Source organism: Patella vulgata, chromosome 3 (assembly GCF_932274485.2).
Source record: "Patella vulgata chromosome 3, xgPatVulg1.2, whole genome shotgun sequence".
Classification (NCBI taxonomy): Eukaryota; Metazoa; Mollusca; class Gastropoda; family Patellidae; genus Patella; species Patella vulgata.
The window spans coordinates 12478186-12501525 of NC_065881.2; the positions used below are offsets into that span (position 1 = coordinate 12478186).

The 23340-nt window shown below is 35.9% G+C and overlaps 2 protein-coding genes across 2 annotated transcripts; one reads left to right on the forward strand and one right to left on the reverse strand.

Annotated features, from left to right (window-relative positions):
• Positions 1-446: 446 nt before the first annotated feature.
• On the reverse strand, positions 447-7824 carry LOC126816168 (uncharacterized). Its single transcript, XM_050542418.2, has 4 exons — positions 7735-7824; positions 5033-5320; positions 3012-3093; positions 447-2527 (listed from the first exon to the last, which is right to left on the reverse strand). Exons 1-4 carry the CDS (start codon positions 7787-7789, stop codon positions 1192-1194), a joined length of 1761 nt encoding a protein of 586 aa, XP_050398375.1. The 5' UTR covers positions 7790-7824; the 3' UTR covers positions 447-1191.
• Positions 7825-11209: 3385 nt separating this feature from the next.
• Positions 11210-19489, forward strand: LOC126816203 (uncharacterized). Its single transcript, XM_050542480.2, has 4 exons — positions 11210-11358; positions 17015-17503; positions 18398-18479; positions 18939-19489. Exons 1-4 carry the CDS (start codon positions 11277-11279, stop codon positions 19297-19299), a joined length of 1014 nt encoding a protein of 337 aa, XP_050398437.1. The 5' UTR covers positions 11210-11276; the 3' UTR covers positions 19300-19489.
• Positions 19490-23340: the final 3851 nt, after the last annotated feature.

The following is a 23340-nucleotide window of genomic DNA, read 5'->3' on the forward strand; positions in this document are numbered from 1 at the left end:
CAAAATACCGAAATAGCCCCCCCCCCCCATTCTCCCCCTTATTCAGATCAATGTGACATGTTGGGCTCTTTGCCGTTAGGATCATCGAAAAATGAAAAAAGGTGTTATTTTAGCCAAGATATGTCATGGATTTAAAGCGATAATTTCATATTTTCTAAGAAAGTCAAAACATAATTATTTCTATGTCTTTTGAACAATAGGTTATCAACTCACTATTATACGACCATGGGCATTATTTCCCACCCTTAAAAATCATTGACACAGGAAATAATAACACAATTACCTCCCTTGTTTTCCTATTGCCTCCATGCATTAGCTACCTTCAAACGTTGGAATTTGAAGTTGAAAATGATATTTTTGCCAATTTCTCAGCTGGCAAGAGTGAATTATAGGATTAATAGGATTATTCTTTAACAAGGTAGGACGGTTTATGGATACCATCTATTTTAAGGCTTTATTTCAATAAATTTTAAAAATATAACTTAAAAATATGAAATTGTAGTTTTAACATTGAAGTCAAAGGGAGATAATTACTAGTCGGGGTCCTAGCTAGCCCACTTTTTACAATTATTGTTTTTATTAAACTGGCATGTTATGTACAATATATTGATAAAATATACAATTAATATATCGATTAAATATACAGGGAGAATATATTATCTCTCCTTTTTACAAAGAATTCTTCGCATAATGTTATATTTCGGTATAGTAAGTAATTTTAGAGTTGATCAATATTGTTAAAGGGAGATAACACAGTTATAGTATTTTGACGTCCGTCCTGGAAACCACACCGGAAAATCCCGATGAACTTTCTCGACCAATGCAGGGATCGAACACGCGACTTTCAGGCTAGCGAGCTAGAGTCTTACCCACTTAGCCACCGTGGCCGCTAATGTTTACTAAAGAATTTGTAATTCTATATGAGTCGAAATCTCTCTCCCCCCCCCCACACCAAAAAAAAAAGCAAGCACCTTGTACACGGTAATGGTCGATATAAAAGAAGACATACAATCCTTTATATACTGTTATCAGAGTTTTTAAGAGGAACATATAAATCATTTTCTAGGATTTACAGATGTAGCAAAGTCTTGATTAGTCCCAATTTCAGAATTACTATCATTCACAGTACTGTTCAAAGGTCCATATTCATTAGCCCAGTATGACAAGAACAGTAGGATGTTGAACCCCATTTCATTTTATTTCATTTTTCAAAGGTGTCGAAATTTTAATAGCCGAGTCCTCAAAAGGAACATATAAATCATTTTCCATGATTTCCATTTCTCCGGTTGCCCGATCTGTTGGTGAAGCAACACGATGATATGAATTGCTGGATAACTCAAAAGGAACATATAAATCATTTTCCATAATCTCCATTTCTCCAGATACCCGATCTGTTAGTTTAACATTGGTTGACGAAGTGCCATGATGATCTGGATTGTGGGGTGACTCATATGGAATGTACAGATCATTTTCTAGGATTTCCATTTCTCCAGATAGCCGATCTGTGGATGTAACATTAGATGGAAAAGCGCCATGGTGATCTGGATTGTTGGGTGACTCATATGGAATGTACAGATCATTTTCTAGGATTTCCATTTCTCCAGATAGCCGATCTGATGATGTAACATTAGATGGAGAAGCGCCATGGTGATCTGGATTGTTGGGTGACTCATATGGAATGTACAGCTCATTTTCTAGGATTTCCATTTCTCCAGATGCCCGATCTGTGGATGTAACATTACCCGGAGAAGCGCCATGATGATCTGGATCATATGGAATATACAGATCATTTTCTAGGATTTCAATTTCTCCAGATGCCCGATCTGTGGATGTAACATTAGCTGGAGAAGGACCAGGATGATCTGGATTGTTACATAACTCGTATGGAATGTACAGATCATTTTCTAGGATTTCCACATCTGACACATCAGTGTCCTCCCTCTTGGTTACTTGATTAGGTGGATTCCCACCAGCCACATTAAATCTTTTTCCATTTTTATTAACAACCGCATATTCTGGTATATTTCTGGCTGCCATGGGAGATGGATTGAGACTGACATTACCCGGAGAAGCGCCATGATGATCTGGATTGTTGGATGACTCATATGGAATATACAGATCATTTTCTAGGATTTCCATTTCTCCAGATGCCCGATCTGTGGATGTAACATTAGCTGGAGATGGACCAGGATGATCTGGATTGTTACATAACTCGTATGGAATGTACAGATCATTTTCTAGGATTTCCACATCTGACACATCAGTGTCCTCCCTCTTGGTTACTTGATTAGGTGGATTCCCACCAGCCACATTAAATCTTTTTCCATTTTTATTAACAACCATACATTCTGGTATATTTCTGGCTGCCATGGGAGATGGATTGAGACTGATATCACCCTGTTTATCATCCGGGTCCTGTTTATTTAAGACAGGACCATCCAGTACGAAAAAAGGTGGAGTAGTATTGTTAATGTGTACACGGACATCAAGATTCTGATGATGGTAAATGGCTTTGTTTCTTCGTATTCTAAAATATAAAATCAGAAAATTATTTGCAATAGAGTCGATGGGTTCAACTCATTTTAGCCCAAACTCGAACCGGACTGTCCTATGTTTTTTAATACCAGTAAATTAAATATATGAACATTTACGTTTCATGATTCTGATCATATACCGGCACAATAAGGCAACCTTAATACTTCTAACTAGGTTACGATCCATTATTTAAAACTAAGGTGAACAATGAAATGAAATGGGGTTTAAAGTTCTAATACTCCGACTTGCCTCATGAAGATGGGCTATGGGGACAATTTGCCCACACAGTGGCGCTACGGACTACTGTTTTATCGACTATAACAGATGATACAAGTATATATACAATAGATTAACAGATGATACAATATATATACAATAGATTAACAGATTATACAAGTATATATATATATATACAATAGATTAACAGATTATACAAGTATATATACAATAGATTAAAACAATAAAAGAATTCTCACCTGAATACAACACACACAGTTATTAGTATTAATAATATCAACACTAATCCACCAACAGAACAGCCAATTATTATAAATATTTCTGAAGAAAAGAAAAAAGAAAACAATAAATTTATTCTTATTTCTTAGAATTGAAATGATATGTTTAATGGCACGTCAGCACTAATCGGAGTATACTGCGCAAGACGTGGTAAATTATTCTAGACAGACTAATTTGAAATGAAATGGGGTTTAACGTCCTACTGTTCTGCTCCGACTGGTCTAATGAAGACGGGCATTCGCCATACATGACATGGGGAAACCACGTAGGGAAGTTCCGATGAACTTTCTCGACCAATACAGGGATCGAATACCCGGCCTCCATGTTAAAGAGCCAACGTCTTACCCACTTAGCCACCGTGGCTCCAGACTAATTTGAAAAACAAAAATACATGAATATTCCAAAATGTTAACAATTATCACAGATTAGTAAATATTTAAAATCATATCACAGATCACTATTAAACATATAAAATCATATCACAGATCACAGATCACTATTAAATATTTAAATTCATATTACAGATCACTATTTAATATCTAAAATCATATCACAGATCACAGATCACTATTAAATATTTAAATTCATATTACAGATCACTATTTAATATCTAAAATAATATCACAGATCACAGATCACTATTAAATATCTAAATTCATATCACAGATCACTATTTAATATCTAAAATAATATCACAGATCACAGATCACTATTAAATATCTAAATTCATATCACAGATCACTATTTAATATATCGCAGAAAATTAAAAGTTAAATTAAAATCTGCCTCTTTTAAAAAGTCTATCAATTTTCCATATAAACCCGACTGGGCAAATAGATCGTCCAATGACTGAAAACCGTATTGGATATTCAAACCTACAGCGGTATCTGTATTACATATTGACGGAGGGGGGTGAGTTCTAGAGATGTCATTGTAGAAGGCAAATTTAAGGTAAATAAAATAATTAAGAATAGGCTTGATTTCAAATTTGACGGAAACAAAAATAGACTCAAGATGCTGGTTCTTGTTCTGTCTAACACAAGTTACTACTCATAAATCTTTAACAAAATCAACTTAGCTTGGTGAATCATTAGTGGCACCAGTCGGTCAGCTTTTGGAGACAGAAGGCAGCAGTAAATGTTACACGAAGCTGAGTGGCGGTTTTGAGGAGCGGCGCGCGATGCATATATTTGGTAAAATTGCTGTCGTTTTTTTGAAGCCTCTAAACAAAAGCAACCTATTGTTGAATAACAATATTTCAATACACAGCAGAGACAGGTTAAGGATTTGTGAGGTTCTAGAGCATGGCTGCAAGAATAACACTGGTTGGCATGTTACCCTTGATCGATGCTAACAAGAATGATAATACTATGAACGACGAGGTTTGTAAATCTTGAGACATTACACGAGTATCAGGAAGATCATATTTACAATGTCAATATATTAGAATATATTAATTATTAGTTCAATGCTTTTGTTAATTGTCATTACTAATATGCGTTTATTTCCTATCACACGGATCGTAGATTAACCGGCTATATTATGTTTAATTTACCGTTATCAGTTTGGTCTGCTCCGATCTCTGTTGGCCTGGTTAATGTTTTGTTTATCGTGATAAGAATGCAGGTGTGTTTAGTTAATTATTACACGAAAGACAATTTCACATTGTCAGTATTAGAAAATATTAATCAGAAAACGCAACGTGTGTAAATCACTTTCACAATGCCAGTATTAGAACGTTATTAGTCAGAAAACTGACTGTTTTTGATATTGGTAATAAGAACCTAGATGTATTGTTATCACGTGTACCTGCAATAAACCGGCGATTATACTGCTACTTTCATTTATAATTTTACTTTCTTCAGTTAATGGGAAAATGGGAAAAAGGACGTAGGTGTGATTTATATCATTTGGACCTCAGACAGACAAACAGTTCTGCTCCTACTTTCACTTTAATTTTGTTTTATTCTGTTACATTTACCGTGATCAATTTGTTGTGCTTTACTATCTGTTGGGCTTGTTGGTGATTTGGATGTTTCAGATAATATCATATGACTGTTGGCTGTGTTGGAAACTGTTGTATTTTCTGTATGATTAGTTGCATTGGTAGAAGATACAGCTGTACTTGTATGGTTGGGTGCAGAACTGGTAATTGTCCTTTCTTCTGTAGGGGAATCAGCCGCCTTACTGGAAGTAATGTCACTATTCGTAGAAGATAAAGGCGTACTTGTTGTAGTTGTTCTGTTGCAAAGACCTGTCAAACCTGCACCTAATTAAGAGGAAGGGTATAAACTTAACACAAGTCATGAATCGTTTGTCTACTTTTACTTTTTGGCATTACCTGCTTCAACTAGTACAAAGAAAAATTGGATATCGTTTCCTATCAAGTCATGAATCGTGTGTTTACCTTTACTTTAACGTTCTACATTTCTGTACCAACCTGGAATATGAAGACGGACAGTGTTCCATGAGAGAAATTTTGTCCGTCGAACACCAAGGCCTCTTTTACATGCACTCAATGTCAAACAGATTTTAATCTCGATCAAGTAGTATTTCATTTTCAATTTATGTATAACTCTGGCTTGTTCTCCAATGTTATTTAGTAGTATAATGTTTATGTATGTTTGTATAGATATAACCTATAATATATACTGTACATTTTCATCCATTTTATTATATCTATATAATGTGTATGTGTTTGCCATTTTAACTATGTCCCATTTGTTCTTTTGCATTAGAGGGTTGGGTGATCGAATGGTTAAGGCGTGCGCGTTGCATCATAAGGTCTGTCAATGAGTCACATGCTGTGGTTTCTAATCTCCGATTGTCGCCTGTCCAATTTCGTGGGTTTTCTCCTGGTCTTCCGGTTTCCTGCCACTGCTAAAGACTCCTACGCGCAAGCGAAATATTAAAACAAAATTGAACCATATATTATTTATAGAGAAGGATTTTACTTTATATAGGCTAGGTCAGTTCCCAAATTCCATTCAGACACCCCGAATAAAAATGTCACTTTGATACATCTCTATTTGTATAAAGTGTTTTTCTTTTTGTTTTTTTTTAACCAAACAACGACTTAAAATTTATTTCTTATTTATTATAATCACAATAGTTTTATGGAAAGTGGAGCTATGTTTCTACATAATTTCTAGTTTTCGGATGGGACGAAATACCCTTGGTAAAAGAACCCTTGGCAGTCTATATAAGCGCAGTCGGAGCTTAACAGTTGGACGTTAAACCCCATTTCATTTGCACAATGTAATTCTTGTCCCTTTCAAACATAATAATGGAGCAGCTAAGTAGTAAATAAAAAACATTCAAAGTTGGATACAAGCATGGAAGGGGGGCTGTTTAATATATTAAGAAATTTTCAAAAAGGCCATCATTTTCCAAGATGGCTTTCATTTTCTGTTTTCTTTCATATAAATTCTACCTACTAGACCGATTGAGAGAAATTTTATATGCCAATGTTCCCTGTAGACGAATAAGGTTGACGCAAATGTCTACCAGTCCGGATGTCTGAACGCCAGGACGTCATGAAATCCGTTCATATCTATTTGTGGACAATCTAGCAGTCACAATTTTGATGATACTTATGTCGAACATATCTCGGATAAATTCAATTTTGGTGCGCTTCGAACTGCAACTCCTTGGATTTTGCCCCTGTTTCTTATGTATAATTCTAGGTGGATTGTGCCCCCCCCCCCCCGCACTCCCCCAGCGGCCATATTTGTCGGTCCGATTCAGTTGAAACTTACGATAAATGTTTGTGATCAAAGGATTTTGGAGCATATCGATTGTTGTTCGTATCAGACAGCAACTACAAGTGTTATGGCCCTTGCCTTTTATGCAAGAAGTGAATCGTGTACAACGTCTGTGGACCCTCTAGTACCCTCAATATTTGTCCGATTCAGATGAAAATTAAAATATATGTTTTTGGTGTTATTTTATCATAGAAAGTGATGTTTCGTTTCCCGAAATTCGACAATTTTGCAAATGACCGCCATCTTTGTTTTTCGAGTATCTCATGGGCGTTATGAAAATACATGTAATAGTCCTCATGGAGAGGTCGCTACTTTATGCAGTTATCTGCCAAAGATAAATATATGCCTGTTTACATTAGTGAAAATGCTTAATTAATCAGAATAATTGTAGCCTTACGTTTTCCAGGGGTTTGGTTTATCGTCAGATATATTTTTAGGTTCAATATTTACCTTGTATTTCAATCCATAGTTTTAATATTTACCTTGTATTTCAATCCATAGTTTGAATATTTACCTTGTATTTCAATCCATAGTTTTTGTCCATTTATTTGTTTATGAGTAAATATAATTTCAGCGGTTGTTGGGGGTGGTGTAGTTGTTTGTAGTCTGTGATTATAAACTTGTAAAGGAGGTTGAGATTTTCGTCTCGGATGAACGACAAGGGTTCTATTACATGCGCACCAACTTGTACACTGCACCCCGGGTTTTCGTCCCAACCGAACGCCTAGACACTTTCAAGCACTCCACACTAAACCCAGTGCCTATGGAAAACCACGCATGATCAACACCGGGATCGACCCCACTGAGCCACTAACAGTGGATAGATTACTATACAGTACAGTATAACACATTGATTATTATACAGTACAGTTTTAACACATTGATTATTATACAGTACAATATAAACACATTAACTTACCATAAAAATACAATATATAATGGAAGTAAGCAAGGATGGTCACTAAAACCCTCATTATGTTCACACGCAATAAACATATAATATATGATCTTTTACTAGGATGCTTTAAAGACTAAAAGTGAACAGGGAAGTATATACTACTACTGTTTTTAGCCTATTGTTAGATTTAATATTTCCCCACGATTTATCATGCAACTGTCACGATCTTGATAACCTTTACCTGTCGTGTATTACAGGTATACTTACTCAACAATACGATATTATATTACACCATTAAATAGAGACTTGCTTGTATATTACAGAGAAAGGGGGCGAACAAAAAATGGAGTGTAGCGTCATTTCGACACAACTAGATCATTTCGGGACTTACATATCGTTCAATTTTATTTCAATAAATCAATTGCCCGTAGTGGTATTTAGAATGAAATCGTAAGACCCGGAGAAAACCCACGTACTTGCAGGAAATAGAAATGAAATGGGGTTTAACGTCCTACTGCTCTGATTGAACTGGGCTAATGAAGACGGGCATACGTCATATAGTGCACGTGCTATGAGGGAAATTTTGCCCGGACAGCGGCACTACGGTCTACTCTTAAACCGAACTCCAACTTTCAAGGGATCTTTTACGTGCACGCCAATGTGTACACGGGACCTCGGTTTTTCCTCCCATCCGAATGACTAGACAGATGTCCTTGTCAAGCCCTCCATCCTGCATCACTGACAAGGGGGGAACCACGTCGGAAAATCTAGATGAAATTACTCGGCCAATGCAGGGATCGAACACACGAGTTCCAGGCTAGCGAGCCAGCGTCTTACCCACTTAGCCACTGTACGAAATAGAACCACGTCACTTGACTTAATGACCGACATTTTGGTCTATCTGACACGTGTTAAACCAATCGCCCCTCCTCCTTCTGTATTGTAATCAACAAGGAACTTTAATATGTCATGATACTGTGATCGTTTGGTGATTTTGCGTAGATTATCCAATTTTGCATTTAATCATCAACGGACGTTGAACAGCAGATCAGATTCCAATCCAATGAAAATCGGACCCATAAGATGGCATCGAGAGATTGTTATGGTTTTGTCATGTTAATAAATGTCTAATTAATAGTTTATATGACATTTCAGACCTAAAGAAAGGCCTGTAATAGACAGATTTACCTCATGCATAATGCATGTTTAATATCACATTTACAACGATATGTGACGATATTATTACAAATAATGAATAGTATATTTAATTTAATATTAACTTTAAGTCGTTGGGGTGTGGCATAAGATAGTCGACATATGCACAGTGAGCGTAATATTTAAAACTGAACATTGTTCAGACGCAGACCGCGCGGTAATTTTTACTGAACACTGTCCTGGCGCAGGTGTGTTATGTATTACCAACATATTGTCAAATTGCATTCTTTCTTGTCATTGTCACACCTGAAATAGTAAGGAATAACAAAGTCCAGTCAGGTAAAATAACACGTCAATCCCTAACTCAAAATTGTCCATGATATTAGAAATTGTAAATACTAATTACAATTCAATATTGATCAATTTCAATCCATATTGATGTTGTTATCTTGCCGTGAAAATATGGGATCTTAACATCAATTATTAATGCTAGGTTCCCACTATAACGATTCGCGCTATGATTGAAATCGTGGTTTTAATCGTGGAGTAATCGTGATGATCCTATCAGGTCTTATCATATATTATTTTCAGTCGTAGCAACCATGTTGATTGTATCCGCACGTATCTGCACGTATACCAGATCGAGGACTCCGTAGGGACAATCCAACGTAACGCGTCGCACGACAGTGGGAACCTAGCATTAAGAGAGAGAGAGAGAGAGAGAGAGAGAGAGAGAGATGGGGTTTAACGTCCACTCGACACAAACTAGGGGTCATTTCGGGACTAATATGTGGTTCAATTGTTTTCCATAATTCGCGTAGGGGTCTTTAGTAGTGGGGGGGGGGGGAGACCGGAGGACCCGGAGAAAACCCACGAGGTTAGACAGGCGACCCTACTCCTTGTCACTTACATCCGGGGATTCGAAACCACGCCAGTTGACTCAATGACAGACTTTATGATACAGCGCGCACGTGCTCAGAGGCGTAGCCGTGAAATATATATGGGGGGGGGGGGGCGCAACCCTAACCCCTAACCCTAACCCATTTTTTAAAACCTCTAAAAAATATAAACAAACACCATGTGGCCATGGTGTCTTTCATTATGGTTACGTTTCTGTCTGAGCGGGCGATAAATATTTGGTTTAGGCGGTTATGTTTTTGGGTACCTACATGCGATTCACTCCGATAAGTGGCAGAAAAAAATTAACAAAATATTACTGACAGGCTAACTAGACACAATTTTATGGAACACGGGTACTTTTCACTTCACACATGTTTCCAGGATGATTATCTCTGTGTTTTATTTTAGCCGTATAAACCAATATTGGGATATGTACAGGTTTTATACAGATAGAATCTTAACTAATCCTAATAATTGTTGTAAATAAATAGGAGTTTTTGGGCCTACTATGTAAATTTTTTTGGGGGGGTCCAAGTATATTCACACACCCCCGCCCCCGTATCCCCCCCCCCCCATGTGTGACGGCCCATGCACGTGCTAACCATTCAGCCCCCTCCCCAGCACCCCCTGCTAGCATTAAGACACAATGGACATTTTAATATCAGTACATGAAACCTGTAATCAACACAGAAAAACATATCGTATAAGACAATGCGGAAGTAATCGGTTGGCTGATTCACAAACAACAAAATAATAAATTTGAAAAAAAAACCGTGTAGAATTGACTAAACAGGCGTAAAGGACTTTCGTTCAAATTGATCTGTTCATGTATTTCACTGAACCTAAATGACTAGAACTTACAATAAATATTTTTATAATTGAATATATATCACTGTATATACATTCATATTACATTGATTTGTGCTTTTAGGTCCAGGGCGGGGGGGGGGGGGGATGTTCGAATGGTTAGCTGTATCATAAGGCCTGTCATTGAGTCAACTGGCGTGGTTTCGAATCGCCGGTTGTACGTGGCAAGGAGTAGGATCGCCTGTCCAACCTTGTGGGTTTTCCCCGGGTCCTCCGGTTTCCTCCCACTGCTAAAGACCCCTAAGCGCAAGCGAATTATTGAACTAAAATTAAACCATATGTTAGTCCCGAAATGACCTAGTTTGTGTTGAGTGGACGTTAAACCCCATCTCTCTCTCTCTCTCTCTCTCTCTCTCTCGCATTTAGGTCCATTCAAGATTCCGAGGAATAGAGCCATACGCCTTTTAATCTCAGATATCACCCTCTCTCTCTCACTGTGTAATTCAGCTTTTAATTTACGGTTATGGTTTGAAATAATATGCAGTGCATTACACTCTATTTAATTTAACTTCCTCTTTGTGAACAATGATATAGAAGATAAATAGGAGCATCATTTCACACGCGACCGCCCGATATTCTATTTCATTAAAGTTCTTCTTTGTAAACCTACTTATAAAACGTGGATAGGAACATCTTTTAACATGCCAACGTCTGAAATTCACAAAATGGCTTATATTAATTTAGCCTATATGTTTATGTTATCTATAAATGGACACACAACAGGTATGTATATACGGTCGTATGTGTATATTATATATATATAGTAGGGTTACACGACAGGTATGTAAAATGCTTTATCTAAATTTCGCTACATATAGTAGGATATACAACAGGTGTATGTGGATGTTATAAAAAATTCCGTTGAAAAAGAAAAGAAAAAAAAACACACATGTTTTTGGCTAACATGTTCAGTTCTTTTGAGCCTCTTCGGGACATATTAGTAAAATGTGATGTAAAATATATAAATATTTCAAGAAAACTGAAAACTTTAGCCAAAAACATGTGTTTGTTTGTGGATAGCCCATTGGTTAGCGTGTGCTCGCTATATCATAAGGTCTGTCATTCAGCCAACTGGCGTGGTTTCCATTTCCCGGTTGTACGTGACAAGGAGTAGGGTCGACTGCCTAACCTCATGGATTTTCTCCGGGTCCACCGGTTTCCTCGCACTGCTAAAGACTCATATGTGCACGCGAATTAATGAAATAATATTGAACCATATGTTAGTCCCGAAATTGCCTAGTTTGTGTCGAATGGGCGTTACATGTAATACTTTTAGTAGAATTTTTGCTCGAGAAATAACATATTCGCATAATATGTGATATGTACTTAAAATACTTAAATCAACTTAGTCTGTAATTGATAGTTGACACATAAAAAAGAGCGATTTATCGAAAACATATGTCACTCATTTACCACCGAATTACACGTGAGTGGAATTATTCTAATTGCATCATTTGATTTAAAGTAACCAATCATTTTGTTAATTACACAAGTTCAGGGCTATGATCACGCGTTATTGTGCATGATATTCACTTACCTTTAAAAGAAACCGGGGAACCCTGTAAGGCAGACTTGCATTAGATTCCAGAGATCGAGGGTACATCTGAGTTCCTAGACAGCCGAGAGGCTGGATAGGGTGGAGAAGTGGTTTTAGCTATATAGTATTGTAATTTGTGCTATGCCTGTATACCTGTATTCAGTTATATGCTATATAAAATGTAGAAGCGAACTATGCATTATTATTCCTGGTAAGACAGACGTCTTAAGAAACTGTGAGAAGTAAATACACAACGTGAAGCAGAAGTAAGGCAGCTAGAGACAAATCCTAGACGATCACAAGGCTACAGAAATATGTAGTAAGAAAAGATGCATGGGTCATACGTAGGATGTTGCGACCGGTTTCCCATAGACGCTCTCCACGTCAGACAGAAGACTCATGGTGCTACATATTCTATTTGGTGCACGTGACTACGAGATCAAGTAACCTGGAAGAAGAATACATATTCTATTTGGTTGCCGTGACAGTTTCGACCTTTAGGGTAAGCAGAAAATTTGGAAGAAGATTAGAAGAAAAGAGAGTATGCATCACACGTTGGATGTGGGGAGTTCTCTCGTAATATTTTCCACATCTAACCAGTCACTGCATAGTCTTACATATTCTAATTTGATACCGTAACGCAGTTTCGACCTTTGGGGTAAGAAGTCACTTTAGAAGAAGAATACATATTATTTGATTTGGAAGACGTTAAGAAGAAGAAAACCTGTACAATCCAGCAACAGAAAAAGTCTGGTGGAAAAAAAAATCTGGTGGAGATATTCGAAAAATTGCGTAAATACATTTTGTTTGGAAAATTAAATGTGTTAAATTTGTTTAAAGACCACATAATATTACTTTAAAGTTAAAATCTGTTTAGAAACTAAGTATTTAAAATTTAACTGTATAGAGAATAAATTACAGTCATTCATAAGTTTTGATTGATAGGTATATTAAACAATATAATATCACTGGTTAGGTGTGTATATTGCCAGGTTAACATGACCTGTAGTAAATTTGAGTAAAATTAAAGTTAAAGAGAAAGTTTAGGGAGTAGGTTTAAAAAAACTGTTTTGATATAACTAAGGAATAATAAGGAAACGGAATAGGGAATAAAGTAAGGAACTAATGTTGTCTCCGGGTTGCAGTAGAAAAGAAGGCAGAGCTAAGGATGAAATTTGTGAGTGATTAACTCTAGTTTCCTAGTTGGCCGTGGTTTCTGCTGTGATTCGTTAATTTGTGTTTTTGTGTCGTTCGTATGTGTGGTTAATTAACTATATAATTTTGAGGCCCTTAGTCCAGGCCTTAGAGTTGTTGTAATTTAACTTTTGATTAAAAAGTTAGGTTAAAGAAAAAATCCCATATGGTTAATCTAGGGATGTTGGTTATAGTTTTCCTGGGAAAAAAACCCTAAAATTATAGGCTCGTTAAATTGTGAGATTATCGCAAAGTCATTAATACGAGTTTAAAAGGAGGTTAAGTTAAGAATATGACACTTTTTAGGAAAGTGGAGTATACGGTAAATTTTGTCCGTATATAATTTTATGTAATTAAATTTTTGCTTTAGAAACGTAATATTAACGTTTAATATATACTGCTAATTGCTTTAAGCTGTCGACATGTACGCAGGGATTAGAATGTGTAATTTGACATGAGGTCGAATTATTATAAACAATAGGTTCTAACACTGTGTTAAATTTGACGTGTGTAAAAGTCACGGATTGCATTAATATAATATATAGGATATAGTTAGGTATGTTCTAATTGTTTTGTTTATAGAATATAGACTGGTGTTCCGAGGGAGTGAAGTGCACGTCACTTGCTTTGAACATGATTCTAAATAATGTTTATATACATGTAATACTAATAATGGAATAGGAACTGTAGGATGAAATGGAATGTCATTCATATACTGGCCATATTTGATTGACAGTTCTATTCTAAATAACGTGTTAGGTGATACTAATGTGGAATAAGTAACCATGGGCGTGTTTCATGTATTGGTTTTTGACTAACATACAAAATGGTGGATTATAATGATTAGGTCAAAAAGGTCACATTACTGACGGTGAAATATAAAATAACAATGTAGGAATTCTAAAACAGAAACGGAAATTATAAAATTACTGATCGAGTTCAGGTCATAAGGTCAAAGTAAGTTTGAAGATTTATAATTAAAGGGACACATCAAAGTTTATTAATACTTAAATAAAGTTACTTTTAATTACGAGTAAGATTTACAAATAATTTTCGAAATAATAATGTTAGATTAATATGAAAATAAAGTTTAAAAAAAAAATAGTAATAGTTAGTTCTTGGTCTGATGGCAATGACATGTTTGATTGACGGATAAAATTGTACAACCCATACTTAGAAGAGAAAAATAGAAAGTTTCAACTTGATACTATGGTAGCTGAAACAGACCAATACAAATCCAAGAAGAAGAAATGGTTTACCAGTTTACCAAATTGACATTTCCTGAGACAGAATTTGAAGTGAAACCTGAACTTTATAAACATTACGTGATGTGTTATAGTGTTTTGAAATTAGGACACTTGAAGATTTTAAAAAGACAATTTGTGTTGTCTGTGTTTGGGCTTAGTGAATTTTCATAGGATTTTACAGTGATGAACTTTTTGGAGAACTTTTGCATGCAACTCTTGATTTTTGATTTTTGATTATATGTGTGTTTGTGTTTTCAGTTTTGTTATATAGTATAGTATCATTGATATTTGCCTGTTGCATGAATAATTATAGGGTTTAGCACAAAGAAGTTTTAAGAGTCTCCTACCTGTTCATTTAGCATAAATCTTGCAAGTGGGGGAGGTGATATATGTTGATTTTCTAGATTTCTGCTACATTTATGAATAGTTATATAATTCTACAGATGTTGGTATGGTTATTGTAAAGGATTCAAGGGATCTTTTACCCAATACCGAGCAAAAAGTCTTAAAGGATAGGAAGAATGTAATACTTTTAGTAGAATTTTTGCTCGAGAAATAACATATTCGCATAATATGTGATATGTACTTAAAATACTTAAATCAACTTAGTCTGTAATTGACAGTTGACACATAAAAAAGAGCTATTTATCGAAAACATATGTCACTCATTTACCACCAGAATTACACGTTAGTGGAATTATTCTAATTGCATCATTTGATTTAAAGTAACCAATCATTTTGTTAATTACACAAGTTCAGGGCCATGATCACGCGTTATTGTGCATGATATTCACTTACCTTTAAAAGAAACCGGGGAACCCTGTAAGTCAGACTTGCATTAGATTCCAGAGATCGAGGGTACATCTGAGTTCCTAGACAGCCGAGAGGCTGGATAGGGTGGAGAAGTGGTTTTAGCTATATAGTATTGTAATTTGTGCTATGCTTGTATACCTGTATTCAGTTATATGCTATATAAAATGTAGAAGCGAACTATGCATTATTATTCCTGGTAAGACAGACGTCTTAAGAAACTGTGAGAAGTAAATACACAACGTGAAGCAGAAGTAAAGACAGCTAGAGACAAATCCTAGACGATCACAAGGCTACAGAAATATGTAGTAAGAAAAGATGCATGGGTCATACGTAGGATGTGGCGACCGGTTTCCCATAGACGCTCTCCACGTCAGACAGAAGACTCATGGTGCTACATACACCCCATTTCTCTCTCTCTCATATATAATCGTAGAAAGTTCCGAACATCCCAGCATGCGCTTTAGATCATAATATCTGTTATTGGGTCAAGTGGGCTCGATTCCCCGCTTGTACGTGACAAGGAGTTGGATCGCCTGTCTAACATCATTGGTTTCTCGGGGTCCTCCGCCCCCTCCCCCCACTGCTACAGGCCCCTACGCGCAAGCGAATTATTTAAGTAAAATTGAACCAAATGTTAGTCCCAAAATGACTCAGTTTATGTCGAGTGGACGCTAAACCCATCTCCAATTTTCATATTTCTTGAAATTAACATTGAAGGTGAGCTAATATCTAATGATGCTGTTTACACCTTACCATACAAATTAATGGTGGGGGGTTGAGGGTATTAAATTGGGGTTTCCGTTCTTTATTCCTTTCACCACACTCTTACATACGCAATAACTTTCTTCTTATGGGATGAATATTGATATAACACTACACTACCTAGCAATCTGAATGATAAAGAGCGGCCATAGGTTATTCCACTTATGGGGCACCTCGCAATGTGGCACAACAAGTATGGATTGAAATACAAGGTAAATATTAAAACTATGGGTTGAAATGCAAGGTAAACATTTAATACTATAACAATATATATGGAATATAATGTCTGACAAAAATGCATGTCAGGTAATTTGGATTCGACGAAAACTTGGAAACCCCAAGATTACATGTGTTCAGTAGTTTTAGTTCTTTCTCACTGTATGACTATCAGTATTACACTTTAAAAGAACTATATTGGAAACGTAGATCTGATTAAAATTCAGTAATTGCTGCTGTGTTTTATTTTGATGTGTTCAATTACTATAAGTAAATCATAAGTCGTAGTTTGGTTTGAAACTTTATCGATCTAGCCTCAAAAAGATATCAAAGTCACCAGATGAGAAACGTTATCCCGTCCCAGAAACCAACAAGGCACTATAACAGGAGGTCCTAGAATCTACGATGGGGCAGCAAGTAAGGCACTGGAACAGGGGGTCTCTGGCTCCATCTCGGTGTTGGCCCGGAAGTTCTTCAGGCTTTTCTAATCAGGTTTCCCCTTGTCGGTGCTGCAGCACGGAAAGGCGATCCCTTTTACCAAGGATCCCTTGAAAAACGATTCACGACGAGTGTAGTTAGGAAGTTAGTTTATCCTCTTCCACGTTTTCAGGTACAGGTTTGACGACGCCATTTGATTCATCGTCAAGCTCTTCACGACCAGATGCAAGTACAAATCTACGTTCTACCAGTACAATTGCTATTTTTACAACAGTTTACAATATTTCTTCATATGGTCCAGAATCATCATCTGGTCTAACATCAACTCGGACACTGGAAACGTCATCTTTTCTAACAACAACCCAGATACAAGAAATATCATTTGGTCCAAGTTCAACCCAGACACCGGAAATATCATCTGGTACAACACCGACTCAGACACCGGAAATATCATCTGGTTCAACATCAACTCAGACACCAGAAATATCCCTTGGTGCAACAGCAACTCAGACACTAGAAATATCACCTGGTCCAACATCATCCCAGACACCGGAAATATCACCTAGTCCAACACCGACTCAGTCACCGGAAATATCATCTGGTCCAACATCAAAGCCATCAACCAGTCCAACAGACAATGGAATACAACAAGATGCTAACGGTAAATTTAACTGAATGAAGTAAAATATTATAAATGAAAGTAGCAGTATAATCGTCGGTTTATTGTCGGTACACGTGATAGAAAATTCACCTATGTTCTTATTACCAATATCAGTTTTCTGATTAATAATGTTCTAATATTGACATTGTGGAAATGGTCTTTCTAGTACTCATCATATGTCTTAATATTTACAAATCTCGCTAAGTTCGCCTTGTATTTTCATAATGATCAACTCTATGAATCCCTTCATTTGTCTTTGAAACAGGAAATAGTTCAATTCATTTGGTAATATTGTTCGTTGGACAACAGAACATCGATTGACGAATTTTCTAGTTTAGATATGGCGTCACCATTCCAAGTTGCATAGTACGGCTGTACTCGCTTGTGCTATATTAACTCACACGGCACAAAACGCAATGTCATAAATGGCAACAAGTATAATTTATATCCATAGCATTGCCTTCTAGTGATATCCCCGATTAAAACTTGTAGCCGCCTATCAAACAGGAATGTCATAGACTGGGCGATATGTCGGTATAAAATACAGATGTGACGTCATCCTTTGATGTTGGAGTACCATTATTTCAAATAACCGTACGGGCAATGTGCCAAGCGTCACTTGGTAAAATATTGAACTCGAGTGACGTATTTCATTGCAAAGCACGTGCAAGTGTCTGTATTTTAAGTTGTTTAATGGTCTCGAGCTTAAGACATTGCGTAATATATTGTAAAAACATTCGGGCCTCACGGCCCTCATGTTGTTACAATATATTACTTAATGTCACGCTCTCGACCATTAAACAATACATAAAATACAATCGGCTTTAATATTTTAAGTTTATTGTACTTGAAAGTGATTTTATACTTTTGTTTATAAATTAATATTTATTTCAGATAAAGATGCCGTGATCATTGTATTGGCTCTAATTTTATCTCTGTCATTGGTACTGGTCATAGTTTTAGGGGTCCTTTACAGGTAAAATCATTATAAATTGATATTGTTAAAGGTAAAATTATTATCAATTTACAAGTAACATTATTATCAATTTACAGGTAAAATAATGTTAACTGATAATTTTACACGTAAATTTATTATCAATTTACAGGTAAAATGTTGTTGATATCTTTACAGGTAAAAGTATTTTCAATTGATACTTTTACACGTAACATTTTGATGTTTTACAGGTAAATTTATTGCTAAATGATATTTTTACAGGTAAAATTATTATCAATTTATATTTTTACCGTAAAATTATTGTTAATTGATATTTTTACAGGTAAAATTATTGTTAATTGATATTTTTACAGGTGATATTATTCATTTTCGTCCATAAGAATCTGATCATTTGATTAAAGGGTAGTTATGCCTACAAATTCTAAGCTTTTTTAGGGTTTTGATAAAAATGTTTTTCCTATTTTTGGGTTTTTGTTACAGAAAGGGCAAACTAAAGTGTATAAAACAACCTGATAATCCGTGTGCTGAGAATCCAAGAACGATAACTCACGTGGAACCAGGTACTAATTACAGTAATCTGTCTGATGTATCCAGAAATAATACAGATAATACTTACCAGGAATTACAAAACAGGAACTCAAATTCTCCATATACTAATCTTCCATATTCTAGTAGCAGTGAGATTGAAACAGGAACTAATTACAGCAGCCTATCTGATGGTAACAAACTTGATACAGATAACCATGGTTACCAAGAACTACAAACAAGAACCCCCACGTCACCTTATAGCAATCTCCCCTATACTAGTGAACATAATACATATGCTAATTTATCATTGTAATTTTTATAACACTCTCCCCCCCCCCCCCTATACTGCTGAATCATTATAATTTTTATAACACTCTCCCCGCTATACTATTGAATAATTATAATAGTTATACCCCCCCCCCCCCCCTTACTGCTGAATCATTATAATATTTATAACACTCTCCCCCTATACTACTGAATCATTATAATATTTATAAAACTCACCCTCTATACTAATGAATCATTACAATATTTATAACACTCTCCCACTATACTAATGAATCATTATAATATTTATAACAATCTCCCCCTATACTAATTAATCATTATAATATTTATAAAACTCACCCTCTATACTAATGAATCATTATAATATTTATAACAATCTCCCCCTATGCTAATGAATCATTATAATATTTATAACACAATCTCCATCTAAACTAATGAACATCGTGCATATAATTTTAATTATTATAATCATTATAATACTTATAACAGTCTCTCTATATACTAATTAGTCAATATAATTTTCATAACAATCTTCCCCTATATCAATTAATGATAATAATATTTAATAAACTCAACACTTTAATAAAATAATATTATTGAACATGAAGAATGTACTAATTAATATTTATAATACCCCCCCCCCCCCCGCCTCATACTCATGAACATCATAGATATAATTAATAATATAATCATCGACACAAAATTAGATAATCCGGTAACAAAAGAGAGAGAGGGCGAGCTGATTGACAGAGAGAGAGAGAGATAGATAGAGAGAGAGAGAGAGATGGGGTTTAACTCCACTCGACACATACTAGGTCATTTCGGGACTAACATATGGTTTGGGGAGCGAGAGAGAGAGCGCGAGCTGCTTGGGGAGTTATCTACCATACTATGCCTGTATAATATTATTCTGTATATTTTGGTTCCTGATATTAAAACTATTATACCGAATTGTATCCTGTTTTCCTGTCAATAGAAGTTCCAGTTCTAACTCGTTGCTCATAACTTTTACTGCCGGGTGACTTGGGCTTAACGACTACAGGCGACTTGGGCATAACGACTGCAGGCGACTTGGTCATAACGAGTACAGCCTACAGGCGACTTGGGGATAACGACTGCAGGCAAGGGAGTAATGGTTTAGGAGTCGATTAGTATGTCGGAAATATTTTTTGGCAACAAGGTTCAGTGATAAAGATGATGGCGGTCAAATTTCCGACAGTGAAATATAAGATTAGTAATAACCGTATTATTCTTAGGTAATAGGTCGACATTCGCGTGTACCAAAAAGATCCCGGGCAGTTGAAATTCAAAGAGTGGGCCGTAGCGCCGCTGTCCGGGCAAAATTGCCCTTATAGCCCACTATAGATTACGGTGATTACTATATTATATAGTACAGTTTAAACACATTAACTTACCATCTACAGACCATATGATATAATGGAAGGAAGCAAGGATGGTCACTAAAACCCTCATTATATTTACACACATCCACTGAATATATCACGTAACAAATATATGATATGTTACTAGGAAGGTGAACAGTAGGACGTTAAACCCCATTTCATTTCATATCATTTCTACTAGGAAGGTCTGTAGATTAAAAGTGAACAGGGAAGTATATTCTACTACTGTTTTTAGCCTATTTTTAATATTTCCCCACGATTTATAATGAAACTGTCACGATCTTGATAACCTGTACCTGTCGTATATCATGGCGGTATAGAAGATTCAAAATTCTAACATGCTGTCTTCTAATTTCTAACTTCTCTCCATGTAATTTGTTACTTCTATTCAGGTAATTTCTAAATTAAGACAATCTATAATCCAACTTCTTTATTTGTTCAGTATAAATTTTAAATCTATTTCATTTTATTTTTATTATTAAGACGAAAAATGTCTACTTCATTGGGGCCTTACATGTAAAATTTAGAATTTTGATTACTTACAACCGTCATTATGACGTCGTTTGGTGTCGCCACCGTGTGCTCAATTTGGCGATTGAGCGCCTGATCCGGACCATTCTGTTGATACAAACGACTCGCTCTTCGTCAGGTTTGGCGGAGTGAAAACAACATCGAACGTGATATGGTTTGTAAATACTATTTCAAATATAAGGTGCTGTTGTTCATTCAATTTTTTTAAAGACAAGTGCAGGTTTTGGAGATGTTTTTTTTTACAGTTAAGCCAGTTAATATTTATATACTATTGGTCTATATTCTTTTACTGCTCTAAAAATATCTCTTTATATCATCTAAACGACTAGCCACTGTCTGTGCCAGTCCACCGTCCTGTATCAATAACGGTTATATCATAGATATATATGTATATGGGTTATATAACATCGTTAGCTAGTATACACACTGGCAAAACTAAGCTTTGTTGACAATATTAGTTCCGTCCCTGTGATTTGCGGAGGCTGTCGTTATTGTAATTCGTAATAAAAGTAAACCGTGGCGCTGTTGTCCGGGCTAAATTGCACCCATGGCACACTGTATGTTCTAAGTCAGTCTTCATTAGTCCATTTGGTGTAGAAAAGTTGAACGATAAGCCCCATTTTATTTTGGTTTAATTTCGTCAAGAACACCGCTATCTATGAAATTTCGTATCACTTTATACAACTTGAATAAAGTTAGTCAGGTCGGTATAATGAAGGAATCAGAAATAACAACTTCATCGCTATCTACTTGAACAGGATTAACCCGGTCTCCTTTAAAGGCCGTTTCATCCCCACAAAATGGGATTTCTAAATAATTTTAAATCTTTGGAAAAATGGAAAAATGTTGTTTAGCTTATATTTGAAATAGTATTTGCCAACCATATCACGTTCGATGTTATTTTCAATCTCTGCATCGATTCTCCCGGTTGTACGTGACAAGCCTGGCCAACCTCGTGAGTTTCTCCGGGTCCTCCGGTTTCGTCTCCCTACTAGACCCCTACGCGCAAACGAATTATTGAAATAAAATTGAACCATATGTTAGTCCCGAAATGATCTAGTTTGTGTAGAGTGGTTGTTAAATCCCATATCTCCCTCTCTCTAAATTCCAGCACACCGGCCAACCATCAACCAGACGAAGAGTGAGTCGTTTAGTATCAACATAATGGTCCCGACCAGGTGCACAATCACCAAATGAGCACGCAGTGGCGACACCAAACGACTTCATCATGATGTTTGCTAGGCAGAAAGAAATGTAAAACTTCTAAATTCGTTGACGTTCATGCTAAACGTATAAAGCATCAATGAAGAAGACTTTTTCGTCTAAATAATAGAAATAAGATGAACTAGAATTAAAATTTACACTGAAAAAATAATGAAATTGGATTATGCATTGTCTTAAGTTAAAAGTTACATGAATAGACGATAGTACGTTAGAATTTTGAATCTAATATACCGCCATATGTATACTTACTCAACCATATGATATTATATTAATTACATAAGGAGAGAGAGAGAGAGAGAGAGAGAGAGAGGGGATTGAACTTCAACTCGACAAAAACTAACTATGGTTCAATTTATTTCAATAATTCTCTTGCGCTTAGGAGTTTTTAATTTTACGAGGAAATCGACAGACCCGGAGAAAACCCATGAGGTTAGGCCACCCTACTCGTAGTCAGGTACAAGTGGGGGAATCGACACCACCCCACTTGACTCACTGACTGACCTTACGGTCTAACTGGCACGCGTTAAACCTCGCATGGCGTTAAACTCCCGGATATCGTATCCCCTCACGCTGCTTTTTGATACGTGGTTTATGATTTGTACCAATATCATAGTTGTATGAAATAATATGCAGCGTGTTTCACTCTATTTAATTTAACTTCCTGTTTGTAAACTTACCTATATAAACATAATCATAGAACGTGAACAGGATAATCTTTTAACGTGCTAACTCTTTTTAAACTCTCTGATGCAAACATAAGGCCATTCTTTGCTTGATTAAGACGTCACCATAAATAAATCTTTCAAGTAACTTGTATTTCATATAATTGTGTCATATGTTATAATGATAGGGCGTAAATAAGAACATCTTTTAACATGCCAACGTCTGTTATTCACAAAATGTCTTAT

Bases quoted from the DNA above. Each gene is read 5' to 3' on its own strand.
- LOC126816168 (XM_050542418.2), bottom strand. From the start codon at position 7,789: ATGAGGGTTTTAGTGACCATCCTTGCTTACTTCCATTATATATTGTAT. The intron at 3,094-5,032 runs GTAAATGTAACA...TCTTTTCTTCAG, and splicing joins AGCACAACAAATTGATCACG to AAATATTTATAATAATTGGC. The intron at 2,528-3,011 runs GTGAGAATTCTT...TTTATATTTTAG, and splicing joins ACTGTGTGTGTTGTATTCAG to AATACGAAGAAACAAAGCCA.
- LOC126816203 (XM_050542480.2), top strand. From the start codon at position 11,277: ATGCCAACGTCTGAAATTCACAAAATGGCTTATATTAATTTAGCCTAT. The intron at 11,359-17,014 runs GTATGTATATAC...CCACGTTTTCAG, and splicing joins TATAAATGGACACACAACAG to GTACAGGTTTGACGACGCCA. The intron at 18,480-18,938 runs GTAAAATCATTA...TTTTTGTTACAG, and splicing joins GTTTTAGGGGTCCTTTACAG to AAAGGGCAAACTAAAGTGTA.